The sequence below is a fragment of the Caretta caretta genome, chromosome 12 (genome assembly GCF_965140235.1).
Source record: "Caretta caretta isolate rCarCar2 chromosome 12, rCarCar1.hap1, whole genome shotgun sequence".
Taxonomy (NCBI): domain Eukaryota; kingdom Metazoa; phylum Chordata; order Testudines; family Cheloniidae; genus Caretta; species Caretta caretta.
Window position 1 is genome coordinate 23,588,075 of NC_134217.1, and position 23,681 is coordinate 23,611,755.

The 23,681-nt window shown below is 40.1% G+C and overlaps 2 protein-coding genes across 4 annotated transcripts in view; one reads left to right on the forward strand and one right to left on the reverse strand.

The window, feature by feature from the left end:
- TDRD12 (tudor domain containing 12) overlaps positions 1-14,112 on the forward strand; it is a 120,578-nt gene extending 106,466 nt beyond the window's left edge. For both annotated transcript variants that reach the window (XM_075118409.1, XM_048816635.2), the window contains exons 28-32: positions 1,555-1,606; positions 9,653-9,766; positions 9,861-10,014; positions 10,113-10,179; positions 12,138-14,112. In XM_075118409.1, the coding sequence (XP_074974510.1) occupies positions 1,555-1,606; positions 9,653-9,766; positions 9,861-10,014; positions 10,113-10,179; positions 12,138-12,226 (476 nt within the window). In that variant the 3' untranslated portion in view covers positions 12,227-14,112. The remainder of the gene's footprint in view (positions 1-1,554; positions 1,607-9,652; positions 9,767-9,860; positions 10,015-10,112; positions 10,180-12,137) is intronic.
- A 1,888-nt stretch (positions 14,113-16,000) lies between these two features.
- Positions 16,001-23,681, reverse strand: part of SLC7A9 (solute carrier family 7 member 9) — a 29,233-nt gene continuing 21,552 nt past the window's right edge. Inside the window, exons 11-12 of one of the 2 annotated variants that reach the window (XM_048816637.2) lie at positions 23,280-23,454; positions 16,001-21,899 (exon numbers count right to left, since the gene is read on the reverse strand). In XM_048816637.2, the coding sequence (XP_048672594.1) occupies positions 21,835-21,899; positions 23,280-23,454 (240 nt within the window). In that variant the 3' untranslated portion in view covers positions 16,001-21,834. The remainder of the gene's footprint in view (positions 21,900-23,279; positions 23,455-23,681) is intronic. The other variant, XM_048816636.2, reaches the window with a different exon arrangement.

Sequence of the window (23,681 nt, forward strand, 5' to 3'; positions counted from 1 at the left end):
GTTTTTGAGTGCAGTTACACTTGCACAATAAAGAGAGTGCACTTCAATATTTGTATGAGGTGACATGAAAAATACTATTTCTTTTGTTTATCATTTTTACAGTGCATATATTTGTAATCAAAAAATAATATAAAGTGAGCACTGTGAACTTTGTATTCTGTGTTGTAATTGAAATCAATATTAAAAATGTAGAGAAACATCCAAAATATTTAATAAATTTCTATTGATATTCTATTGTTATAAGTGCGATTAATTTTCTTAGTTAATTGCGTGAGTTAACTGCGATTAATTGACAGCCCTAACCATAATGCCTTACTAAGGTGAAGATGAGCGTATTTATTTTCCTAATATTTGGATATCCAGAGTGAAAAGAATGCTGCTGCTTCTCACTCTGGATGCGCGCGGTTGTGGAAATCCCATCATAACAGATCTGTGGACCTTAGTATAATGAACAATAGGAAATTTATCCAAGTTTACCTGATAATTACCTTTCTTTGAATAATAGGGCCACAAATGTGGCCCACCTTGGAAATAAGGGGACAGTATGGAATCAGCTAGAGATAGAAATTGACGTGCAAAGCACATAGAATCATAGACTTTAAGGTCAGAAGGGGCCATTATGATTGTCTACTCTGACTTCCTGCACAACGCAGGCCATAGTCTTACCCACCCACTCCTGTAATAAACCCCTTACCTATGTCTGAGATATTGAAGTCCTCAAATCGTGGTTTAAAGACTTCAAGGTGCAGAGAATCCTCCAGCAAGTGACCTATGCCCCACGCTGCAGAGGAAGTTTATTTTGTTAAGGAAAATTCTTCCCATCCTCTGTAGTTGGAGAAATTGTGCTAACTGTAGTTTGAAAAATGTCAACTATCACTGAGTTAGAAATATCGGATGAAATTATCCTGTGTATGGAAGTTGTCTCAACTGGCATGTACTTCAGGGATCAGAATATTCTCCTGCAGCCAATTACTTGGTTCTGCTTCCAAAATGCAACCACGCTGAAGTACCCATCATAAGTATTCTTTATTACTAAAAGGAAGGAAATTTTCAGATAAGGTTGGGTACATTTTCCTCTTCTGTTTATATTAGTAGCACTATGAATTTGTTCTGTGCTGTTTTACAAGCCATGTGTGACCTCTTTTCAAATTACTAAATCCCATAATTTGAAGAGTTAAATTCAGTACAGGGCTGTGTACTGTTCTAGATTGTTTTAATATCTTTATGGCTGCATGGTGCATTTTTCTTCTTTCATAGCCTTTTGTCCAATAGTGCTGGGTCTGATTTTGGTACCTTTTTATGCAAAATGCAATGGTTTCATTTTTAATTAGTGATTCGTCGTAGTTTGCATGTAAATGGATTTAAAAACATCCCAAAATAGTAATAACCAGTCTGAAAGAAAATAAATATTTGATAATCCTAACTTGGATACCATTGAATTCTCTCTTCTTCACCTTGGAACAGATTTCAACGATGAAATTTACATGATATAGATAACTTTGGTGGAGTAAATTAATACTACATGCTGAATAAAATATATCGTTTTTAATTTAGATGCTATATCTGAACTTAAAGCAGAAGAATCTACACAGCATCATCGTAAATGGTACTGGAATTTAAATTTGTATTAATGCAAACTTTTTGTAGTGAGAAAATGTGTTATCTGCTTCATCTTTCAGTTTTTAATGTGAACTTAGTGCTCCTGAAAGGTGTGAGATTTGACAATCCTGATTATTGAAATCTTCAATTTACCCACACAACAGGTACAATACAGTGGTAGTTCTAGTTACTCCTCTCTGCTTTCAGCAATATGCCACAACCCTGAACGACTAAGGGTGTAAGTTTACCATGTTCTCCTTGCCCATTCAGATTTTGATTTATGTTCTGAGACTGCCAATAAGGATGCCAGTTATGTGGTGATATTTGTAATGTAATGTCTCCACACTAGGAAGTGGATTGAAACAAATGTTCATTTCACATCAGTCAGCAAACAGTCATAAGATAGTATCAGCTTTGGTCACAGCGAGCCTCATAAGATAGTATCAGCTTTGGTCACAGCGAGCCTGGGCTGGATTTGAATGGTCAACCTGGATATTAAAGACTTTCTCCCATCAGAAATCCTCTGAGCTGTCAACCCAGTCCTTCCCCATTCATTATTTGTTTCTAATTAGATGAATTTGTTTATTTTCCCTAAAAGGATTCTTTCAGAAACATAACTGAAATTTTTTCAACACTATAAATGAGCATAGCAATTTAGAGTCCATAGAATAAGACCCCTTTCCTTGAATATATACAAAATAATTACTGTAATCTTGTGCCAAAGCTGGTTGGATGCAGAAGAAAGATTTTAAAATTCTGATACTTTGGCTAGGTGAGAGAGGCAAAGAGGAGGTCCTTTTTTTCTATGATTGCATAGGCAAAACTCAGACATCAAAAAATACTCACATTGTGGATAGTCTAGTTCATTCAAATTTTGCTGCTGGTTTGTGTACCTCTCATTACGAGATAATTATGTGATGCTTTGTGGAAAAGATTGATCAGGTATAGTTTGAGCTGTGTACTTTCATGCAGACAGAGCAAGATCCTGGGGGCATGAATTCTAAATCTTTTGTCAGTTTGAGTCAAAGTCGCTCTTTGAGATACTGTAGCTGCTGAGAAAAGCTTGTGCCACAGCCTGTGCCTTGGACCCTTATTCTTCCTGACAGTTGAAAGCCAGCAAGTATAATTGATCATGAGGTGTTTTTGACTGGTTTGCAGACTTCAGTGAGAGTTGATGGGTTTCTCCTTCAGTGGCTTCTTTTTCTCTCAGAAACATCTTAGTGGTTAGTTGGGGAAAATAGCTGCTCTTCTGTACAAACTCTGGAGTGTCATATTGCAGGGTGCTATTGTCATTCTTATTCAGCGTGATGTGACGTTATTGGTGAAAGTCAGTGATAAGAAATGGAAGCATGACATTTTCAGACCACATCAAACTTTGTCTCACTCTGGTCTCACTCTGACATTGCAGTTAAGGGCCTTTGCCTGTGTCTAGTGGAGATTGGGGAGTGGATGACAGGTAGCTGGCTGAAGCTCAATCCATACATGACCGAAATGATCATAAAACCATAGAAATTAAGGGCGGGGAGGGGACCACAGTAGGTCATCTAGTCCAGCTCTCCGTGCTTTGGGAGGACCAAGTTTACTTAGGCCATCCCTGATAGGCATTTGCCAACCTGTTGTTAAAAGCCCCCAATGACGGGGATTCCAAAACCTCCCTTGGAAGCCTATTCCAGTACTTAACTATAGTTATAGTTAGAAAGCTTTTCCAAATATCTAATCTCTGTTCGTTGCTGCAGATTAAGCCTGTTAACACTTGTCCTACCTTTGGTGGACATAGAACATTTGATCATCAGCCTGTTTTATAACATCTCTTAACATATATGAAGACTGTTATCAAGTCCCCCACAGTCGTCTTTTCTCAAGACTAAACATACCCAGTATTTTTAACCTTTCCTCATAGGTAAGGTTTTTTAAACCTTGTATCATTTTTGTTGCTGTCCTCTGAACTCTCTCCACTTTATCCTTAGTGTGGTGCCCAGAATTGGACACAGTACTGAAGCTGAGGCCACTGCTGAGTACAGCGGAACAGTTACCTTCCAGATCTTACATATGTCACTACTTTTATTATGTCCTAAAATGATATTAACCTTTTTCATAATTGCATCACATTGTTGGCTCATACTGAATTTGTGATCCGCTAAAACCTGCAAATCCTTTTCAGCAGTACTACCACCTAGCCAGTTATTCCCTATTTCGTAGTTTTAATATGGAGCTATACCTATCTCATAGAACTGGAAGGGACCTTTCAATGTCATCAAGTCCAGTCCCCTGCCTTCACAGCAGGACCAAGTACCGTCCCTTATTTTTGCCCTAGATCCATAAATGGCCCTCTCAAAGATTGAACTCGCAACCCTGGGTTTAGCAGGCCAATGCTCAAACCACTGAGCTATCCCTTGCCCAGTTGTGCATATGATATTTTTCTTCCTAAGTGTACTTATTTTGATTGAATGTCATCATTTCAGACCAATTCTTCAATTTGTCAAGGTCACTTTGAATTCTAATTCTGTCATCCAGAGTGCTTGCAGTCCCTCCCAGTTTGGTGTGATCTGCATATTTTATAAATATACTCTCCACTCCATTATCAAAGTCATTAATGAAAATATTGAATAGTACTGGAGCCAGAGCTGACCCCTGCAGGGTCCCACTACATTTGCCCTTCCAGTTTGACAGCAAACCATTTATAACTACTTTTTGAGTACTTGTGGCACCTTAGAGACAAACAATTTTATTTGAGCATAAGCTTTCATGAGCTATAGCTCACTTCATCGGATGCATTCAGTGGAAAATACAGTGGGGAGATTTATATACATAGAGAACATGAAACAGTGGGTGTTACCAATTTCATGTTTTCTGTGTATATAAATCTCCCCACTGTATTTTCCACTGAATGCATCCGATGAAGTGAGCTGTAGCTCACGAAAGCTTATGCTCAAATAAATTTGTTAGTCTCTAAGGTACCACAAGTACTCCTTTTCTTTTTGCAGATACAGACTAACATGGCTGCTACTCTGAAACCTACTCTTTGAGTATGGCCTTTCAACTAGTTTTGCACCTACTTTTATAGTAATTTCATCTAGACCACATTTTTCCAGTTTGCTTATGAGAATGTCATGTGACACTGTCAAAAGCCTTACTAAAATTAAGATCTGTCACATCGTCTGCTTTCCCTCTATCCACTAGACCAGTAATGCTGTCAAAGAAGGAAATTAGATTGGTTTGGCATGATTTGTTCTTGACACATCCATGCTAGCTACTAAGGATTACACTATTATCCTTAGGTGCTTACAAATTATTTGCTTAATAATTTGTTCCAATATCTTCCCAGGTATTGAAGTTAGGCTGACTGGTCTATGTTTCCCTGGGTTCTCTTGCTCCCCTTTTAAAAGATTCAGTGGAAAATGCATCTGATGAAGTGAGCTGTAGCGCACGAAAGCTTATGCTCAAATAAATTTGTTAGTCTCTAATGTGCCACAAGTACTCCTTTTCTTTTTGCGAATACAGACTAACACAGCTGCTACTCTGAAACCTTTTAGAAGACAGTTACTATGTTTGCCCTTCTCCAGTCTTCTGGGACCTCACCCATTGTCCATGAGTTCTCACATGATTCTGAGATTGCTTCAACTATTTTTTTATGTATCATAGGGTATATTTCATCAGGCCCTGATGATTTGAGTACATCTAACTTATCAAAATATACTTTAACCTGTTAATAATGATTGTATTAAATATCTGGTCACAGTTAACCTTTTTAGTGGACACTGAAGCAAAATAGACATTAAACATCTCAACCTTGTTTATGTTAATTATTAGCTCTCCTTCCACACTAGGTAGACAGACATACAGTTTCCTTCGTCTTTTTATTGATCATAACATATTCATAAACTTTTTCTTGTTGCTTTTATGTTCCTTGTTATGTGGGACTCATTTTATGCCTTAATTTTTCTGATTTTGTCCCTACATGCTTCTGCTATTCTTTTGTACTCCTCCTTAACAGTTTGTCAGTGTTTCCACTTTTTGTAGGATTCCTATCTGATTTTTAGGTCATTAAAGAGCTCCTAATGGAGCCATACTGGCCTTTTACTATTCTTCTAACTTTTCCTTTGCGTCGGGATAGTTGGCTGTTACACCTTTAATATTGTCTCTTTGAGAAACTGCCAGTTCTCCGTTATCCCTTAAATTTTTTTTCCCCATGTAATGTTACCTACCAGTTCTCTGAATTTGTTAATGTTTGCTCTTTTGAAGTTCATTGTTCTTATTCTGCTGCTCTCACTCCTTCCTTTCCTTAGAATCATTAGATCTATTATTTCATCATAACTTTCACTCAAATTGCCTTCAACCTTCAGATTTGCAACCAGTTCCTCCCTGTTAGTTAGAATCAAGTCTAAAATGGCTGTCCCACTCATTACGTCCCCCACCTTCTGAAATAAAAAGTTATCCCCAGTACATTCCAAGAACTTGTTGGACATTTTGCATTTTGCCGTAGTACATTTCCAACAGATGTCTGGTTAGTTAAAATCCTCCATTACTACCAGGTCTTGTGTTTTGGATATTCGTTATAGAAGTGCCTCATCTATCTCTTCCTGATTTGATTTTTCCATAATAGGACCCCTGCCCTGATGCCAGCCCTGTTTTTTTCCCTTTTCCCTTCACCCAGAGACTTTCAGCTGGTCTGCCTCTCACTATCTTCTGGGCCTCAGAACAAGTGTATATATTTTTGATGTGTACTGCAAAACCTCCTCCCTTTTTACCCTGCGTGTCCTTTCTGAACCAGCATATACCTCTCTATACAAATATTCCAAGTCATGAGATTTATCCCACCAAGTCTCAAAGATACCAATTAAATAATAATTTAGCGTATGTACTAATACTTCCAGTTCTTCTTGTTTGTTCTCCATACTCCCCTCATTTATGTATAGACATCTAAGATGTTGAACAGGTTTTCCCCACTGTTATCCCTCTTGTTGCTCCTGTGTCCCATTGTAATTTTCATTTCCCACCCCCCAACGTTTACCCCTATGTTATCATCACCTTTTTTATGCCTACTTGTGGGCTTTTGTCACCTTCCCTTTTTGAACCTAATTTAAAGTCTTCCTCACCAGGTTGGTAAGGTGGTGTACGGAGCTGCCTTTCTCCTTGTTGGGTAAGTGGGATTATCTTTTCCTAGCTGTCTTCCTTCCCAGAGAAGCATCCCATAGTTGAGGAAGCCAAAGCCTTCACATCAACATCATCTGCAGAGCCATGCATTCATCGTCAGGCTGTGTTTATCCCTACCTAGGCCCTTATCCTCAGCCAGGAGGATGACCAGAAACACCACCTGCACCCCTGATTCCTTCCCCTTCACACCCAAAGCCCTGTTGTCACTACTGACCTGCTTGGGTCGGACCTGGCAGTTTCGTTACTGCCCACATGGATGAGCAGCATGGGGTAGCAGTCAGGGACAGATGAGCGTCAACAGTCTTTGACAATAGGTTGGGAGAAGCAGCCTGAGGAGATTGTAGTTAGTCCCACTGATTAATAGGGTTTGTCTGTCATTCATTACCCAGGTTCACAACTTTGGGGTAGTTTTGAATCAGTGGCTCTTGTTAGATAAGCACTTTACAAGATCGGGAATATGCATTTTCCATCTGTTCCTGGCGAAGAAGTTACATGACCTTGCCTTTCAGATGTGGACTCTGCTGCTGTTTGTTCATGCCTTTGTTACCTTAAAATTAGATTATTGCAGTACAGTCTACACTGTAAATTCATTTGGATACTGAAGGTGGTGCAGAATATAGCAGCCTACTTAGTAAAAGGTGTACCTCACTGGGAGTGCATGCCCACACTGCTCCCTGGTCTGCACTGGCTGCCTTTCCTCTTCTTGGAGGGGTTTAAGGTTTTTACCTACAAAGCCCTAAATGTTCTGGGACCAGCCTACATGAAATATTGACTCCCCCCACCTGTCACATGATGGTGAGATCAGCAGAGGTGCATGATCTTGACTGTCCTCCTTCGCTATAATGGGAGGTTGGTAAGGCATTCTTTCTTGAAATCACTTTGACTTTGCAGCTTGCTGCCTCACTCTAAGTACAAAAAAGCCTGCCTCTGCATCACACTGAAAAAGACTTTATTTGCTAGGGCACATTTTTCAAGTCTCTGTGCATGTAGATCCCACTCTTGGTGTGCATATGCATTCTGCACAAGAGTCTGGAAAGTTTTCTTCAGCAGTGACAACTAGGGGACATGCACCTGCATTTCCACTCCTGAGGGCATAAAGAGTGGAGCAACCCTGTCCACTCCCCAGTTCCTTCTGACTGCCCTTTGGCAGAGAGGTGGAACAACTGAATGTCCCACCTACATCTCTTTAACTGAGTTTAAGATAATTTCTATAAATACTTAGTAGTGTTTAGCTTTTTCAGTGTTAACGGGCCATTCTACCTTAAATGGTCCCTTACAATATATGCTAACTACTTGCACTAAATAATCTGTTCTACCTTACATTTTGCTGTGACACTGGGATCATGTCTACTCTCTCTCTACTCTGGAGTCCTCCTCCTTCAGTTGATCCCACAGATTCAAGCTAGCCCTCAAAACTCAGTAAGGCTCTGTCTTTGGCTGTTAGGCCACATGACATTGTTAACTTACATGATGCTATTTGCAAGGTTCAGACTAAGTCCCTACAGTCATGGATCAAATCAGTATATCACTCAAGCATTCACTGCATGGGGAAAACAGGTAAGAATCCCTTAGGAGATTGTTTTGTCTCTTCATTAATGGCTAAACTCCAGCAATGTATGTCAGGGAATTCCATTTAATAATCAGATGTCTGCCAAGACAGCAATTACCAACACCTGAAAGAAGGTTTGGGGAGCTCACTTAGCTTTTTTCAGTCTGATGGTACTTGAGCAATAATAAATTCCCAGAGTATTATGGAAGGTGAGGCAGGACAAGGCTCAAATTATCCTTGTAATGCTACTGTGGCCCTGTCAGTTGTGTTTCTTGTGTCTACTGCTGCTATCATTTATCGATCAGGGCATTCCTAGTAGGAATTATGTAAGTTCAGAAAGTGAAATTCAAGCTCTCATGTCAAATTCTTCATGCAGACAGAGTAGTGTTAAGACCCTGGATGCCAGGACAGTTCTTTTGTATTATGTAAATAGAATAAGATCTTTTTGATGATCATCCACAGGTGGCTTGTGGTAGCAAGACCAAAGGGAGACTGATCTCAACTCAGAGATTGTCCAAACGGATCGTTGACTATATCAGGACATTGTGTCCGTTTAATTAACTAGATCTTCCAGTGCAAACAACCAGGATCTTGTAGTCCTAGCAGCATGTTTCAGTAACGAAAATCTGTAAAACAGCAGTGTGTTCTTCGGTCCATACATTTGCCAAACGTTACTCACAGGTGGTAGCATCAAGGGTAATTGCCCAGGTTGGCAGGGTGGTTCTCAGTCCTTATTCAGATGATCTCTAAGCTTCCACTTCCAGATAGATAAAACTGTGGCTAATCACTGTGAGTGGGAGCCATATGCGCAGAGACTCAGAAGAAAGGACAGTTGGTTACCTTATACTAACTGTGTTTCTTCAAGATTTTCTGTGCATGTGGATCCCACAAATGACCGTCCATTCCCACACCTAAGAGTCTTCCCATCTGGGTAGTGGGTGGGGTCATTCTGCCCTTTTTGTCCTTGGGAGATGAAATCTGGGGGCATGCATGGCACATGCACGGTCCTAATAGACACTGCTAGATAAAACTTTCTGGTCTCCTGTGCAAAGGTTGCACAGTGGGATCCACATGCACAGAACATCTTGGAGAATCAGTTACATAAGTAAAGTAACCATCTTTTTCTGGAGGAGAGGGTTTGAAATGGGGTTTTGAGTAAAGTGGCAGGGTATATTTAATTGTTATACTTATTAGGTGGTATGTTAACCTTTCTTTCTATTCTTTTATTATGATGCGTGATATTCCTATTGATCATGAGTTCAGTTATTGTTAGTATGCCTAGAACTTTTGTATGTGTTCATATTTTAAATTTAAATAAGTTCAATTTAACTAGTCTTTTTAAAATTTTAGTTTCTATCCAGAAATAAAATGGTTTCAAAAGGAAGATATTGTTACCATGAAGATAAAAATAAGAAATATACGTGACTATAAATGTGAATTTTTTGGAGATAAGGTTGTTTTCAGGTAGGTTCAAAATATGTTATACATAGAAAAATGTCTTACCAGCTTCCATTTCATTTGCCAAAAAAAGCTAACAATTTTGTTTAAACAAATACAGTGCTTTTTCAGGAGACAAATTTTATGTGGCTGACATGGAGTTGCATGCAAACATACTTAAAGGAAAGTCTGTTTGTGTGATTAAGAATGAAGAACCTGTTCTTATCCTTGCAAAAGACAAGAAGGAATTTTGGTGCCGTCTACTAAAGCATAAGGTGAATTATAAATAGCAATTAAAATATGTATTTATTCTTAAAGTATTAACATTATGTATTGAAATATATATAGTTAGCCATTGTATTTCTGTTAACAGAATCCTAATGTGTCTTTTGATTTTGAACACTGGGAAGATTTTGAAGATAAAAGCCCCTTTCCTGTTGGTAAGACATTAACAATTATCGGTGTTAACATAAGTTTGTTAACAAACTATTAAGTCATTGATGTTATCTAATTTAAGTTTACATACTGCTGTTTACCTGAGAATAGGTAGTTCTCACTGCTAGAAACGTTAGTGTTTATCAAAAACCTTTTGCTAACTGGAGATTTTTTTTTTTTTGCCTGTATATCGTTAATTTTGGTCATGTACATTGCAGTTTAGACAATGTTTTTTAGAGTAACTTTTTAAAAGATCATTCAGTACTCATTTGTTCCTGCTCATATTGCTCAAGCAATCTGGACTAGTAGGATTCTGTTGTATAGATACTGATCTCAAAGACCTAAAGAGTTAAACTCTCTCACTATCCAACATTAAGCAGTGATAGATAGGTTTGAAGTTTTTTTTCAAAGACCTTTGATATACTTGGTTACTTGGCAAATACCCAAAAGCATTTATTCAGGTTGAAAATTTATTGATTAAACTCAAGAAAATGAGGAATTAAAACAAGCTTTTATATTGAAACTGTAATTATGCAGAACAAACTTATTCCCTACCAAAAGTCTCTCTCCTTTAGGAGTCAAAATATCAGTCTCTTACTTTAATTTCTTTGAAGAGGAAAGGGTTAATTTCACTCTGTCCTGATGTGTGAAGGACATTTACTTACCCTGTTTTAAACAGGCATACACAAGATCAGGGGTGCGCAAACTTTTTGGCCTGAGGGCCACATCGGTGTTGCGATACTGTATGGACGGCTGGGTAGGGAAGGTTGTGCCTCCCCAAACAGCCTGGCCTCCGCCCCTTCCCGCCCCGCTCAGAACCCCCGACCCATCCAACCCCTCCTGGGACCCCATCCCCTATCCAACTCCCCCTGCACCCTGTCCCCTGACTGCCTCGACCCCTGTCCACAGCCCAATCCCCAGACAGGCCCCCGAGGGCTGCCAAGCCTATCCAAGCCCTCCATCCCCTGACCCCACCCCAAACCTCCACCCCATCCAACCTTCCCCGCTCCCTGTCCCCTGACTGCTCTGACCCCTATCCACACCCCCGTCCCTAACCGCCCCCCAGGACCTCACCCCCTATCCAACCCCTCCTGCTCCCTGTCCCCTGACTGCTCCTACCCTATCCACACCGCTGCCCACTGACAGCTCCCCCAGGACTCCCACGCCTATCCAACCGCCCCCTGCTCCCTTGTCCCCTGACTGCCCCCACAACCCCCTGCTCCTTATCCAACCCTCCCCGCCCCCTTTCCATGCTGCTCAGAGCAGCAGGAGCTCGCAGCCCCGCCGCCCGGCCAGAGCCAGCCACGCCTCCCATGCTGCCCGGCAGGAATGGCGAGCCAGAGTGCTGGTGGCGCGGCGGACTCAGGCCATGTGGGAGGGGGAACAGCAGGGGAGGGACCAGGGGCTAGCCTCCCCGGCTGGGAGCTCAGGGACTGGGAAGGACCGTCCCATAGGCCGTAGTTTGCCCACTGTTCTAAATCCATAAGAAAGTGGACCCCTCTTTCACCTTATTGCTCAAAGTTCACAGAGCTGGTTAGGAAAACATTCTTTTAAGCTTGTATCACAGCCAAATAATTTAATTCTATTTTCTGTCTCCTAAAGTACAAGTTTAATGGATATTAATTTCACTTTTGATGTATAACATATTCTTTCCCCTGTTAAGCATCTAGATCAAATAGTTATTTACACACAACCTCCCAAAACCAGGTAAGTTCAGGCTCTTTTGAATTGGTTTAGAGAAATGAGTCTTGCTTCTAATCCTGAATGCAGCATCCTTAACAGAGCACCAGTTCCTGCATGAATGATTTTCTTTCATCAGTTTCTTTTTTCTCCAGTGTGTGCTTTATTTTTAACTACAAGTCCACAGTACATTTTTTCATACTACTTAATCAAAATATATTATAATCTATTTTTTTTTGTTTTACATGATGATTTACTACAATTTCCCCCTTCATTATTGTAGGTACACAAAAAGCACATCATTCTGCTGCATTGATAACAGAAGAAATGGAAGAATCCTCAGAAGATAGTGGAACAGAGAGTGATGACTAGCCAGCAGATAAATCTCTATCAATCCCTTTTCTTCTCCCAACCCAGAATGATTATTAAAGATTTTTTTTGCAGTCCTTATTCAGATGAGTATTTCCTCTAAACTCTGTGGAACTAATTGCAGAGTTTAAGGGCTGCAGGATCAAGTCTTTAATTTGTTTAGTAAAATAATAGTGAACAGAGCCCTTTTATTGTATTAAAATATGTTGTTTGATTTATTTTGGATACTTGAATTTGATATATTTTATACCATACAAGAAGAAAGGTTATGTATGTTCCCCTTAGTGTTTTTTGTTAATTTACTTTAAAATAGCTTTGTCACTTATTGATCGAGTTCTGTATAATAAAAACTGTGCTGCCCAGATAGCAAAAATAAAGAAAAGGACTAAACTGGGTATGGGGAGCAAATGGTTGGTTTAGTGGATTGGTAATAAGTTGCAGAACTTCTAGGTCACTGATGCATGTTTAGTCTGTATTAACCATTTAAAACTGTTGCCATGTTATGATTTTTCACTGGCCTCAGTGAAATGAAGTGCTGATTCCAAGACCAATTCCTAGTGAACTGATGCTGTATGTATGTCACAGAATCAATATCACTTTGGCACCACTGGTACCTTTGCTGACAGTTCTGCATCAAGGTCAGGCTTTAAATGGGTCTGGAGACTCAACTAACCTCTCAAACCTCCTTTCAGATTAGAGTTGAGGTATATTGAGGTAGTGGGAAAGGTTGCATTGCTGCTGCTCCTGCTTTACTTGTTCTGTGGATGGATGGATAGAGGATTTAGTCTCTTGATGTCAATTTGGTGTTAGATGGTGCTTTTCTTGAGCATTGGTTGAGAGAGAAAAAAGGACCATAAGGAATAAATTAATCTTTCTCCCTTTCACACAGGCCAGTTGTAAGGTCTTGCTGCTCAGCATTAAAATCATTACTTACATTTTATTTAGCACCTTTCATCTAAAGATCCCAAATCACCCCATTAACTAGATTTGTGTGTGTGTGTGCGCGCACACACAATCACACATTATTATTCTAATATTGAAGGTAGCAGCCATTAAACAGCCCCCAGCAATACAACACAACTATTCAGGACAAAGATTGAATTACAAGGGAATTTTACCTAGGTGGAAAACAATTGTCCAGTTGTGATTTAGCTAGGACACCAAGAGTAATACCTTTACTCTTGAACATGCTGCCAGGAATGTGTGGCTGTCTTTACTTCAAGAACCAAGGGAGCTACAGTAGTAACAAATTTACACTAGTAATTATGTAACAGACATTTGTAGGGTAAAGTGTAATAGAAGCATAAAGATTAACTATCAGCTTGTTTTGCTTCTCCCAAATATTACTTTGCTCAGTGGAAAACTGCTGCATAATGTAAGATTGTAATAGCTTAAAGGTACTGAGTTAGATGTATATTTTAAAAGATTAAGACTTGTAACTATTTTGACAGTCTGATATAAAAGGTGGCTTATACAGTTGAGCTCAGATTTGAGTGCAGGGACTTTCAGATTTTTATATGATGTTTTTAAAAAATGTTAATTTACATGTTGTTCAAAAATAGAACTTAATTCCCATCTTGCTGACCATTATTGTAAAGATGGATATGACCTGTCAGATAATCTAGATAGGGGTGGCCCACCTGTGGCTCTGGAGCCACGCGTGGCTCTTCAGAGGTTCCTTGCATAGGAGCTGACTCCGAGGCTGGAGCTACAGATGCTAACTTTCCAATGTGCTGTGGGGTGCTCACTGCTCAACCTCCTGCTCTGCCCCAGGTCCTGCCACCACTCCACCCCTTCTCCCAAGGTCCCTGCCCCTTCCCCCAAGCATGCTATGCCCTCAGTTCTCCCCCCCAGAGCCTCCTGCGCATGGCAAAACAGCTGATTGCAGCGGGCGGGAGGCGTGGGGAGGGATGGGGAGGCGCTGATTGGCAGGGCTGCTGGTGGGTGGGAAGCACTGAGGGGGGGTGGGCAGCGGATGGAGGCTGCTGACATATTACTGTGGCTCTGTGGCAATGTTCATTGGTAAATTATGGCTCCTTCTCAGGCTCAGGTTGGCCACCCCTGATCTAGATAATTCCCTGACAGTGCAAGATTTTTCCCTTCAATATATTTTATAATAGCAGATTGGAAAATATGCTGTAGAGAGCAGTTCTGCACTGGCAGGTAGATCCATTAGGTGATATAACAGAGTGATGTCTTTTCCGTCTCTAGGTTTTATTACAATTCAATGATCAGTTCTGTGCTGCTGTAGAAAAGCATGATTCAGTGGTTAAAGCACAGGGCTAGAGTTGATAGGTTAGGGTTCTGTTCCCAACTGTCACATACCTCCTGTGTAACTTTAGACCAGTTGCTTAATCTTTGCCTCCATTTCCTCATCTATGAAATGGGTACATTTTCATGAAGTGGATGTGCTTACCTACCTCACAGGTGTGTAGGGAGCATAAATTAATCTTTGTAAAGTTTTATTGAACTGTTCACATGCAAGATGCTATTCAATTTAAATACTTTGTTCAATTTTAGGAATCCTACAAAGATCATTAACATAATCATATATAGTTATAAAGAGAAGGAGCTGACAGGATTGTATGTAAATGTTTTGAAAACTCATTTTTAATATATTTTTTCTCAGCCACTCTAATTACTAACTAGTTTTCATTTAAAGGATGGTAAATAACCATTCAGCATTCCTCCTTTAATTCTGTTTACCCTATGAAGAATTAAATACATATGCAAAGTAGATCCTAAGGAATGTTGCATGAATTTGTCTTTCTAAGGAATGTAATTTGTGGAAGGCTAAACAAGTAAATTACTCTTTTAAGTAGTTAAACTTTGTGCTCAAACCAGCTTTTAAAGATGTGAAACTGGTGGAATGTCCTATGGTTCCTCTGGATTGAAATTATCTATAGAGGGAGACTTTTTTGTAGTACTAACATACAAGAATGCAAGTTACCTGTTATTGCTCTGGAACAGCAGTTAATTAACTACCCAGTGTCACAGTTGTGCTAATGAAATTGATAGTCACAATGCTGATGCACAAAAAATAAGATGAACAAAGATGATAATTTATGCTCTGTTAAAAATTAGGAGGAAAATCATTGCTTTCCAAAAAAAAGTTGATCTGTAGGGAAAGGTTTTATTTTCAGCATTCTAAGAGGAAATTGTAGTCTTAAAGTAGCTGATGTGTTTTTTACAAGTAATGTATTATAAGTGTAATTGAGATTTTTGTTTTGAAATACCAATAAAAATACTAAGATGCTTGCATAAAAACCTATATTTTCCTTAGAATAGACGTTTTTAGTGTAGTTTTATTTTTATAGAGCCCAATATATGCCACACTTCTTACAGACCAAAAAAAAAGACAGTCCCTCCCCTGAAGAGGTTATAATCTAAATAAATGTGTAACATAATAAGGGAAGACAAAGGGCATGCCTATGCTGCCTGCTGTTTGGAGAATGAGAGCATGAATAGCAGTGCACGTCAAAGTGCTGCCCTGTAGTAACTCCTCTGTGTGGAGGCTGCAGGCATGAATTAAAAGGTTCCTAGTTCACATTGATGTAATCCTGTTTGAACAGCATGATGGACAGGGAGAGTGCAGCAATATCAGGAAAACTGATAGATGTCACTGGGATCTTGGAACTACAAAAGTCATCTTGCTGTAGCTCCTGCTACTGAGGATCTGGGATTGCTCCTAAGAGATTGTTGCCTTTCCATCTTCAGCCGACCTGGCTGACAATAGGTGCTTGGGAGTGGTCTCTGCTTGGAGCAAGGAGGAGAGGCAGGGTAAACACTGGAGTTGAGCCCCTTTTGCACCTGCCATGCTGCTTGCTTTAAAAAGACATGCACATTTCATTGATACAGATTCTTATTTAATTGTGTTTTAAATGACCCTGAAACAAAAGTCATATAAACTGTAAATAGAGAATAATAAGTAAATAATAAATACATAAATAATTTTATTACAGTATTCTACATACAATATTAAGAGGAAAACTTGGAGAAATTATCAGTGTTCATGGTGGATTCTCCATCATTGGCAATTTTAAAATCAAGATTGGATGTTTTTCTAAAAGATACATTCTAGGAATTTTTTCGAGGAAGAACTCTGGCCTGTGTTGTATAGGAGGTCAGACTAGATGATCACAATGATCTCTTCTAGCCTTGGAATCGATGAGACAAAACCTGTCCATGTGAGATCACATGAACCATCTCTTCTCCCATTCACAACTGCATATTATTCCTGTAGCAACTATAACAATTACCATGAATAAGCAATATCAAGGAAATATTTAAGTTGTTTTAACTGTCTTCTTATAAAGTTAAGCAGGTAGAAACAAAGAAATTGGCACCAAACACCTCTTTGAACATCAGTTTTGGAACCTGTACAACAAAGCAAAGAAAATTTCAGTGTAATTTTTTCAAATAATTCCTTCTCTGCCACTGCATGGAAGATTTTAAATAAACAACAAGTAAAGCTGTGAGGGTTGGTGCCTGATTATATACCAGGAAACAGGATATTTAAATTTTCAGGTAATTAAACATTCTTTGAAAAAGATGTTGAACTGTGAGATTTTATGTGAACCCCTGCCAGTCACATTTGCTTCCACCACATATATAAAGGAACCAAAGGGCACTGTTAAATTCCTCACTGTGTGTTAATTTTTTGTACTTGTTGATTATTAATATAGTGTTGAAGTTTTCATTAATAGTTATGTACATGAATTTGTATCGGGTTTGTAAGAAAGTGAAATATGTAAGAAAGTGAAATATGGCTTGCAAATGAGATTTTTCTGTAATGTTTGGGACAACTTATGTGAATGGGTGATTTGTGTTAAAGATTGCACCACGTGGTATTTTTATGTAGAAATTACAAAATTTAAAATCTCTTTATTTGTGGTCTGAGTTAAGGCTGCAGGTTGGTTGCTCAGGATGAGTTTGGATATGTGGGCTGCGGGCGGTAGAAACGGAGCGGCAGTGGAAGTTAAGATGGGGAACGGATGTGTATAGTGTACAGGAGTGTAGAGTGATTTAGCGATGTGTTTGTATATATATATTTTTTTACTGGGGTATGTGTGGAAATTTCCCAGATTTTTTTAATATTGATGTAACACCTTTTTATGTTGAAAGTTAGTCATGTGTAGTTGTCAGTTTCAGTATGTATGATCCCTATAGAATCCCAATGTTTTCCCTTTCCCTATAGTACCATTTTCTGTCCTGACTCCCACACAGATGTATTCTCCTCCATCCCTCTGATCCTAGATGTGACCCCCACACTCTACCATATTCAGTTTTATATGTTAATCTAAATATTACAATTTTAAAAAGCTGAACATGATAGAATATAGTGGAACATAGTTTAAAAGCTGTATTCCACTCTTTTGAATATGTCCATCTGAGGTGTGATTACAGCTCAGGTAGACATACTTGTGCTAGTTTGGTTAATAATAGCGTAGATGCAAGTCATCCTTCAGTTTTTCTTTGGCGCCTCCATAGACATTGTCCTAATGGCATGCCTTCAGATGAGTCCCTTTTGAAGTTTCTCCTAGGTAAATAGCATTGCTTGTAGTTCTTTGAGTAGATGCAGCTGTGTATTTTACATAGGGGGGTGTGTGCACAGTGCACCGCAGCTGGAGAATTTTGCCTAGCAGTATCCGTAGAGGTGAGTATCTCTGCAAGGTGAGATCATTAGTCAGATTGGTGGCTGTGGCTGTTAACCCAGCTCATGCTCAAGCACTAGTTAACCTTCCCATGATGGGGCCTCCAGAGTTGTTCTGTCCAGGTCTACTACTTCAGTAGTGGGATCCAGCCCTTGCACAGTTAACTGCCTTTTCATCATCCCTGAAGAATTCAGCGGTGCCCAGTTCTTCCTCCACTCCAGTGCTTGAGGACTTCAAAGCCTACCAAGATCTTTTGTGGCATGTGGCTGCTTCCCTGGGTATTCAGGCAGAGCTCCTATAGGAGTATACCCACAAGTTTCTGGATATTTTGCAGCCACCTGCCCGGGGGGGTGGCCTTTCCCCATCAACTATGTGCTCTTGGAGCATGCCAGCTTTGGTGTTGCAAACTGCAAAGTGATTGGAGAAACACTGCTTTGTACCAGTGTAGGAATGTGAGGGTTTTTACTTGCACCTGGTCCCTAATTCCCTGGATTGTAACCTAAGTTAATGACAGAGTAGTCCACTCCTAAGGACAAGGACTCTAAAAGGATGGACTTAATTGGTAGAAAAATCTATACCTCCTCTTCCCTGCAAATGTGGATTGCCAACCAGCAGGCATTGCTATCCAAGTATGACTGTAAATTGGTCAGCCATGTCGAAATTTGCAAACTAGCTGCCTGAAACCTCCAGGGAAGAATTTCGGGCATTTCTCATGGAAGGCTTGTTGGTGGTCAAGATGTTGCTGCAGTCTACGCTTGACATTGCAGATACTTCCGTCAGAGAAATGGCCTTGGCAATGACCATGAGAAGGGCATCCTGGATACGATTCAGGCATTGCTTCTGACATGGAGAGGACTTGCATTTTGGTGGTTGGCTGCTTTTTTGGGACAAAACAGATGAAACTGCTCTGCTTCAAGGATTCTAGGACTACCTTCTGTTCCTTTAGGGTGTATGCACGTGCAGCACAGAGATGCCATTATAGCGGACAGCAGCAGCAGCAGCAGCAACAGTATCACCCACAACACCCCTTTGGGCACTCTTCCTTTCCCACAAGATAGTGGGGCTTAACCCCAGAAAGAGGCATAAATCCTAGAGGTGGAGGCATTTCGGTCCTGGATTTGGCCAGCAGACACCCTCACCCAGCCCCCCCTTCCCCAAATGGTCCAGATCTGTGGTCCATTCAGGACTTCTGTTACCCCCATCCCCCGTGTTCAGGGACAGGCTAACTTGTTTTATCAGTGTTTGGGACTGGATTACTTCTGGCAGCTGGATCCTAATCACTGTCAGATCAGGCTATGCCATTCAATTCCTTTTCATGCCTCTTCCGCACCTACTCATCCCTCTTCAGGGGCACCTCTCTCAAGATACTGCTCGAGCAAGTCCAGTCTCTTCTGGCTTTGGGACCAGTGGAGGAGGTTCCTCCGGAGCACCAGGGTCATAGTTTTTATTCCGGGTATTTTCTGCTTCCTAAATCCAAAGTAGTCTCCACAGTCTCTAAGTGGGTAACTTCCTGCATCAAGACTGCATACAAAAGTTTCAGCCACACCCCCTGTACTGGTTTAGGCTCATTGTGTGAGAGTGTAAGCTATGTCAATAGCATTCTTAAGTGATATTTCAATATTGGATATTTGCAGGGCTTCCACATGGTCATCGATACATACTTTTTTGAACCATTATGCCATTATTGTGGGATCCAGAGTTGATGTAAACTTTGGGAAGGTGGTCCTGCACTCATTGTTCAAATAGGATCTGTAGGAAGTGGGACTCAGTCTGCTTATGAGTCATGAAAGTGGAATACATGGCCGCATCTAATTGAAAAAGAAGAAATGGTTACATACTGTGGTTCTTAAAGATGTGATGCAGATGTGTATTCCATGACCCACCATCTGCCCCCTCTGCATCGGAGTCTAGTCTCTGGGCATTTGGTGTGAAAGAACGGAGAGGCATCAGGGTGGCGCTGCCTCATACAGCCAGAGGAGAAGCTATGGCCATAAGGCACCAGCACCAACCCCTATGGTACTGTTAGGCAAAATTCTCCAGCTCCCGTGTGCTGAGCATGCACTCACCTGAATCACATCTTGAAGAACCACATTTACAGTACATAATCCTTTCTTCTTGTATGAACCCTTGTTCCTTTTTTGGTCAGGGAGTGGGGTAGTGGCAGACCACAGTCTGTTTCTGGGCCTTCAGTTCTTCAGTCTTCTGCTGTAATTACTTTGTATGCCATCCTTTTCAGGTGTATGTTTGTGTGGAGGGGGGAGCCTCTTCTGTCAGGACTGCTGATTCCCCCTGAAGAATACCAGTTTCTTCGTCTTTTGACACTCTCAGGGCCATTGGTTTGGCCCTCAGACTCTAGAGTAGCATGTAACAATCCACTGTGACAGTTGAGCCTACATCAACTGTCAGAGGAGCACCCTCAGTCCTCTGCTCCTGAGGGAAGCTTTAGCACCCTACCTCCAGGTAACTAACCTACTCCAGAATCTGGGTGACCTTTTCTGACTGATAGTTCTAGAAACGGATTTCTTCTTCCTCCTTTTTTCTTTTAGCATATCTTTGAATATATCCTAGTGGGTTTCAACAAGCTATAATCCCTCAGAATACAGGTCTCTGCTTTTAGGGGCTCTTGGAGGGTTTGCTTCCTTGGAATCCAATCCATACACTACCAAGTTTCTCAGAACCCTTGGCCTACAAACCCAATTTCAGAGCCATTACCCCTCAATGGGACCTTTATGGGTCCTTAAAAATTTCTGCTGTTCTCCCTTCAACTGCTGAGAGATATAACCCTGGAACTGTGTGAACTCCCATGATTACCCTGCTAGTTACTATTCTTCAGCTTGTTGAGTTGGGAGACTCCAGATTCCTTTTCAACTCTGCTTATCTGCAGTATTTCTAAACAAGTTAGTGTTTCATTTACTTCCAGAATTCTTTCCCAAGGAAAGTGTGCTACATAAATGAACCATTTGTTCTCTCCACCTTTTACCTGAACCTTTCTTCCAGCCTTAAGCGCAGTCTTCACTCTCTAGATGTAAAGACTGCTACCAAGTTTTATTTGCTGCTACTTGCAGTATGTTGAAAGTGTGTGTAAATCTGACTTAGCGGGTAGTTAATCCCCTCTACTCTCAGGATACTCCACCTGTCTGCTTCTTGGTTAGGGGGAGCAAACGCCATGGACCTCAAGAACTGCAAGACCACCACCTATTATTCACCTCATGACTTCATCAGCCACCTCTGAGTGGACCTTGAGCACTTTGTGGAGGCAGATTTTGGATGTAAAGTACTTCAAGCTGCATCTTGGGAAAACCCACCTCCTTGTTTAGAATATTTCTTGCATTGTCTGCTTACTGTTCTGTACTTCCAGCAGGATGGAAGGAAAGGGGAACAATCAACAAAGGAAATTTACTCACTGTTTTCCAGTGCATGCCTGCAACCCTCACTTCCTGTTTTCCTTGTCTTTTCATCTGGGGATTTCCAGCTTTTGACTTACCTGACAGGTTGAGGTTGGAGTCAGCCTAATATACACTTAGGCTATCACTATACTTTGCCTCTGTTTTTCCTGGTAGATCATGTTATAAATCCTTCCAGCAGGGTGGCAGAAGAGGAGGGATTCTGACAAACTCCTTTACTGGTGAATGAATTTCTCTTTATTCACCACTACTATAGCTGAAAACAGTTCCTAGTATGTATGTGCAATCTGCTAATATGTTAAGTTCACCTTAACATATTAGCAGAGTAGCAGTCAAAACAATGAAGCCATCCAGATGTAGATAGAATTCCATGCAAAGAAAGCGTCTGATTCTCATATAAGATAATTAAAACATATTTATAAATTGTTGCAAAAATAAAACTGCACATTAGGATGAACAAGTCTGAATTTAGCAAACATAAACATTCAAACTATTCAAGCTGCCTCACAAACATTATAGTACTTAAAAATAGACTACTGAAAATCAAATCTTTTTATTCAGGAACTTCCTCTGGTGGAACAACTTCTAGAAGCATCTGAAGGTGCATGGTGATGGGCCCTGAAAATAAGTTACTGTGGTTAGAGATGTTTAACACAAGTTTTAAAAGGCCTTTGGCAATGTTAACTATATATTTTAATTCAAGTTTACACCATTTCACTAACTTGAGTGTAATGTTGCATGCATAAGCATTTATTTCCCCCACTCTACAGATGGGGAAGACAAAACTTGCCCATGACCAAAGAGTAAATTGGTAGCAGATTTGGGACATAGGTGCTGAAACTGCAGCACACCCTGGCTTGAAGTGGTTTCCGTCATATACAGGCTTTACAGTTTGGTTCAATGGCTCTTAGCACCCCCACGTACAAATTGTTCCAGCACCCCTGATTTGGGATGTGAATTCAGAAATTCCAGGTTCCCAGTTTTGTGCTCATTATAGTAGATCACACTGCCTTTCATTATGTAATATAAAGTAGCTTTAGTTTTGTGGACAGATGGATTTATTTTTTTAAGGAATACCAATAATGTTGTGGGATTTATATCCTCTTAAAACCAGTCCTACTTTCCCTTTCAGTAATGTCTCATTTCATCTTCCATCTCCCCCAGAAAATAGATAGGAGTTGTACTTTTAAAGAAGACTACAAGTCACCTCATAAACAGACCTGCAGGGGCGCTGCTAAAACATAATCATTTTCCTCTCACTTTTTAGCATTGTTTCATACAGCAGTAGATCAAAGCACACTATGGAACTTTGAGTGCATTGTAGCAGGGTCCACATGTCCAATCAGTGCATGGCAAACTATTGCACTGTATATTTACCTCCCAGCTTGCCACACACCAATCCTCTGTACACAAGCCCTAAGGCTGTCATTTTAGTTTCCATTTCATGCTGTTAATTTTGTCTTTGTTAGACTGATGGTGAAGATATTAAATCTTGAAAGAGACCTGAGTGCAAGGTAAGTGCCAGAACAGAAAATAGCTAGGTGTGTTTAAAGTCACTTCAGTTACTGGCCAGGGCATTTCAAATTTATTTCGACTTCTAAATTACAAGATTTAAAAGGATATTGCCAATGGAAACTTAAGCTATTTTACATAACGTTGGCACTGATACGCTGATATGTATCACTTTGCAAAGCATTTTATGAACTAAATCTCATCAAATCTTATATTATCTCAATTTTTACACAGGAAGAAACTGAAGCAAAGATATAATGTGCCAAAGAGCTCTGATTAGAATTCAATAGCTCCTAGCAACTTTTGCTATGCTTATATCAAAAGATCATGCCTCTCTCTCAATGTAAGTTAGATGTGATGGTTGAATATAAAGAGAATTTTACTCAGGGGAGAAAGGAATGGTTGCTACATCTTAGAGGTATCCTGTTGTATGCATTATTTAATAGAAATCTTTGTTTTCAAATCACCTGTAAAATATATACTTACTTGATATTTTTTGAGCCCAGTTGAATTTAAAATGAATGAAAAGGACATAAAATAGAAGTCCTCCAAGCATAAATAAAACACAGTAGAGATATGCCCATTCGGGTTCACTGATGATTGGAGCCAAAACTAGTAAAATGGAAACTACTGTCACTAAGATGGGAATGACGATAGGTATCTGTAATAGACAAAGCATAGAAGTATTCAGCAAATTCTGTGGCTATTTTTCCTTGATATTGCGTACCTTTACTACATATCTTATTGAATGTGAGAAGTTACTTTTACTGCCTTGTTTCTGATTTTTTAAAAGAATATTCAGAAGAGAGTTCATCAAATTAGCGGAGTGGTTGAGAGGGTCAGCAGCAGCCGAGGGTCAGTTTGGCTATGTCACAGACCAAGACTACT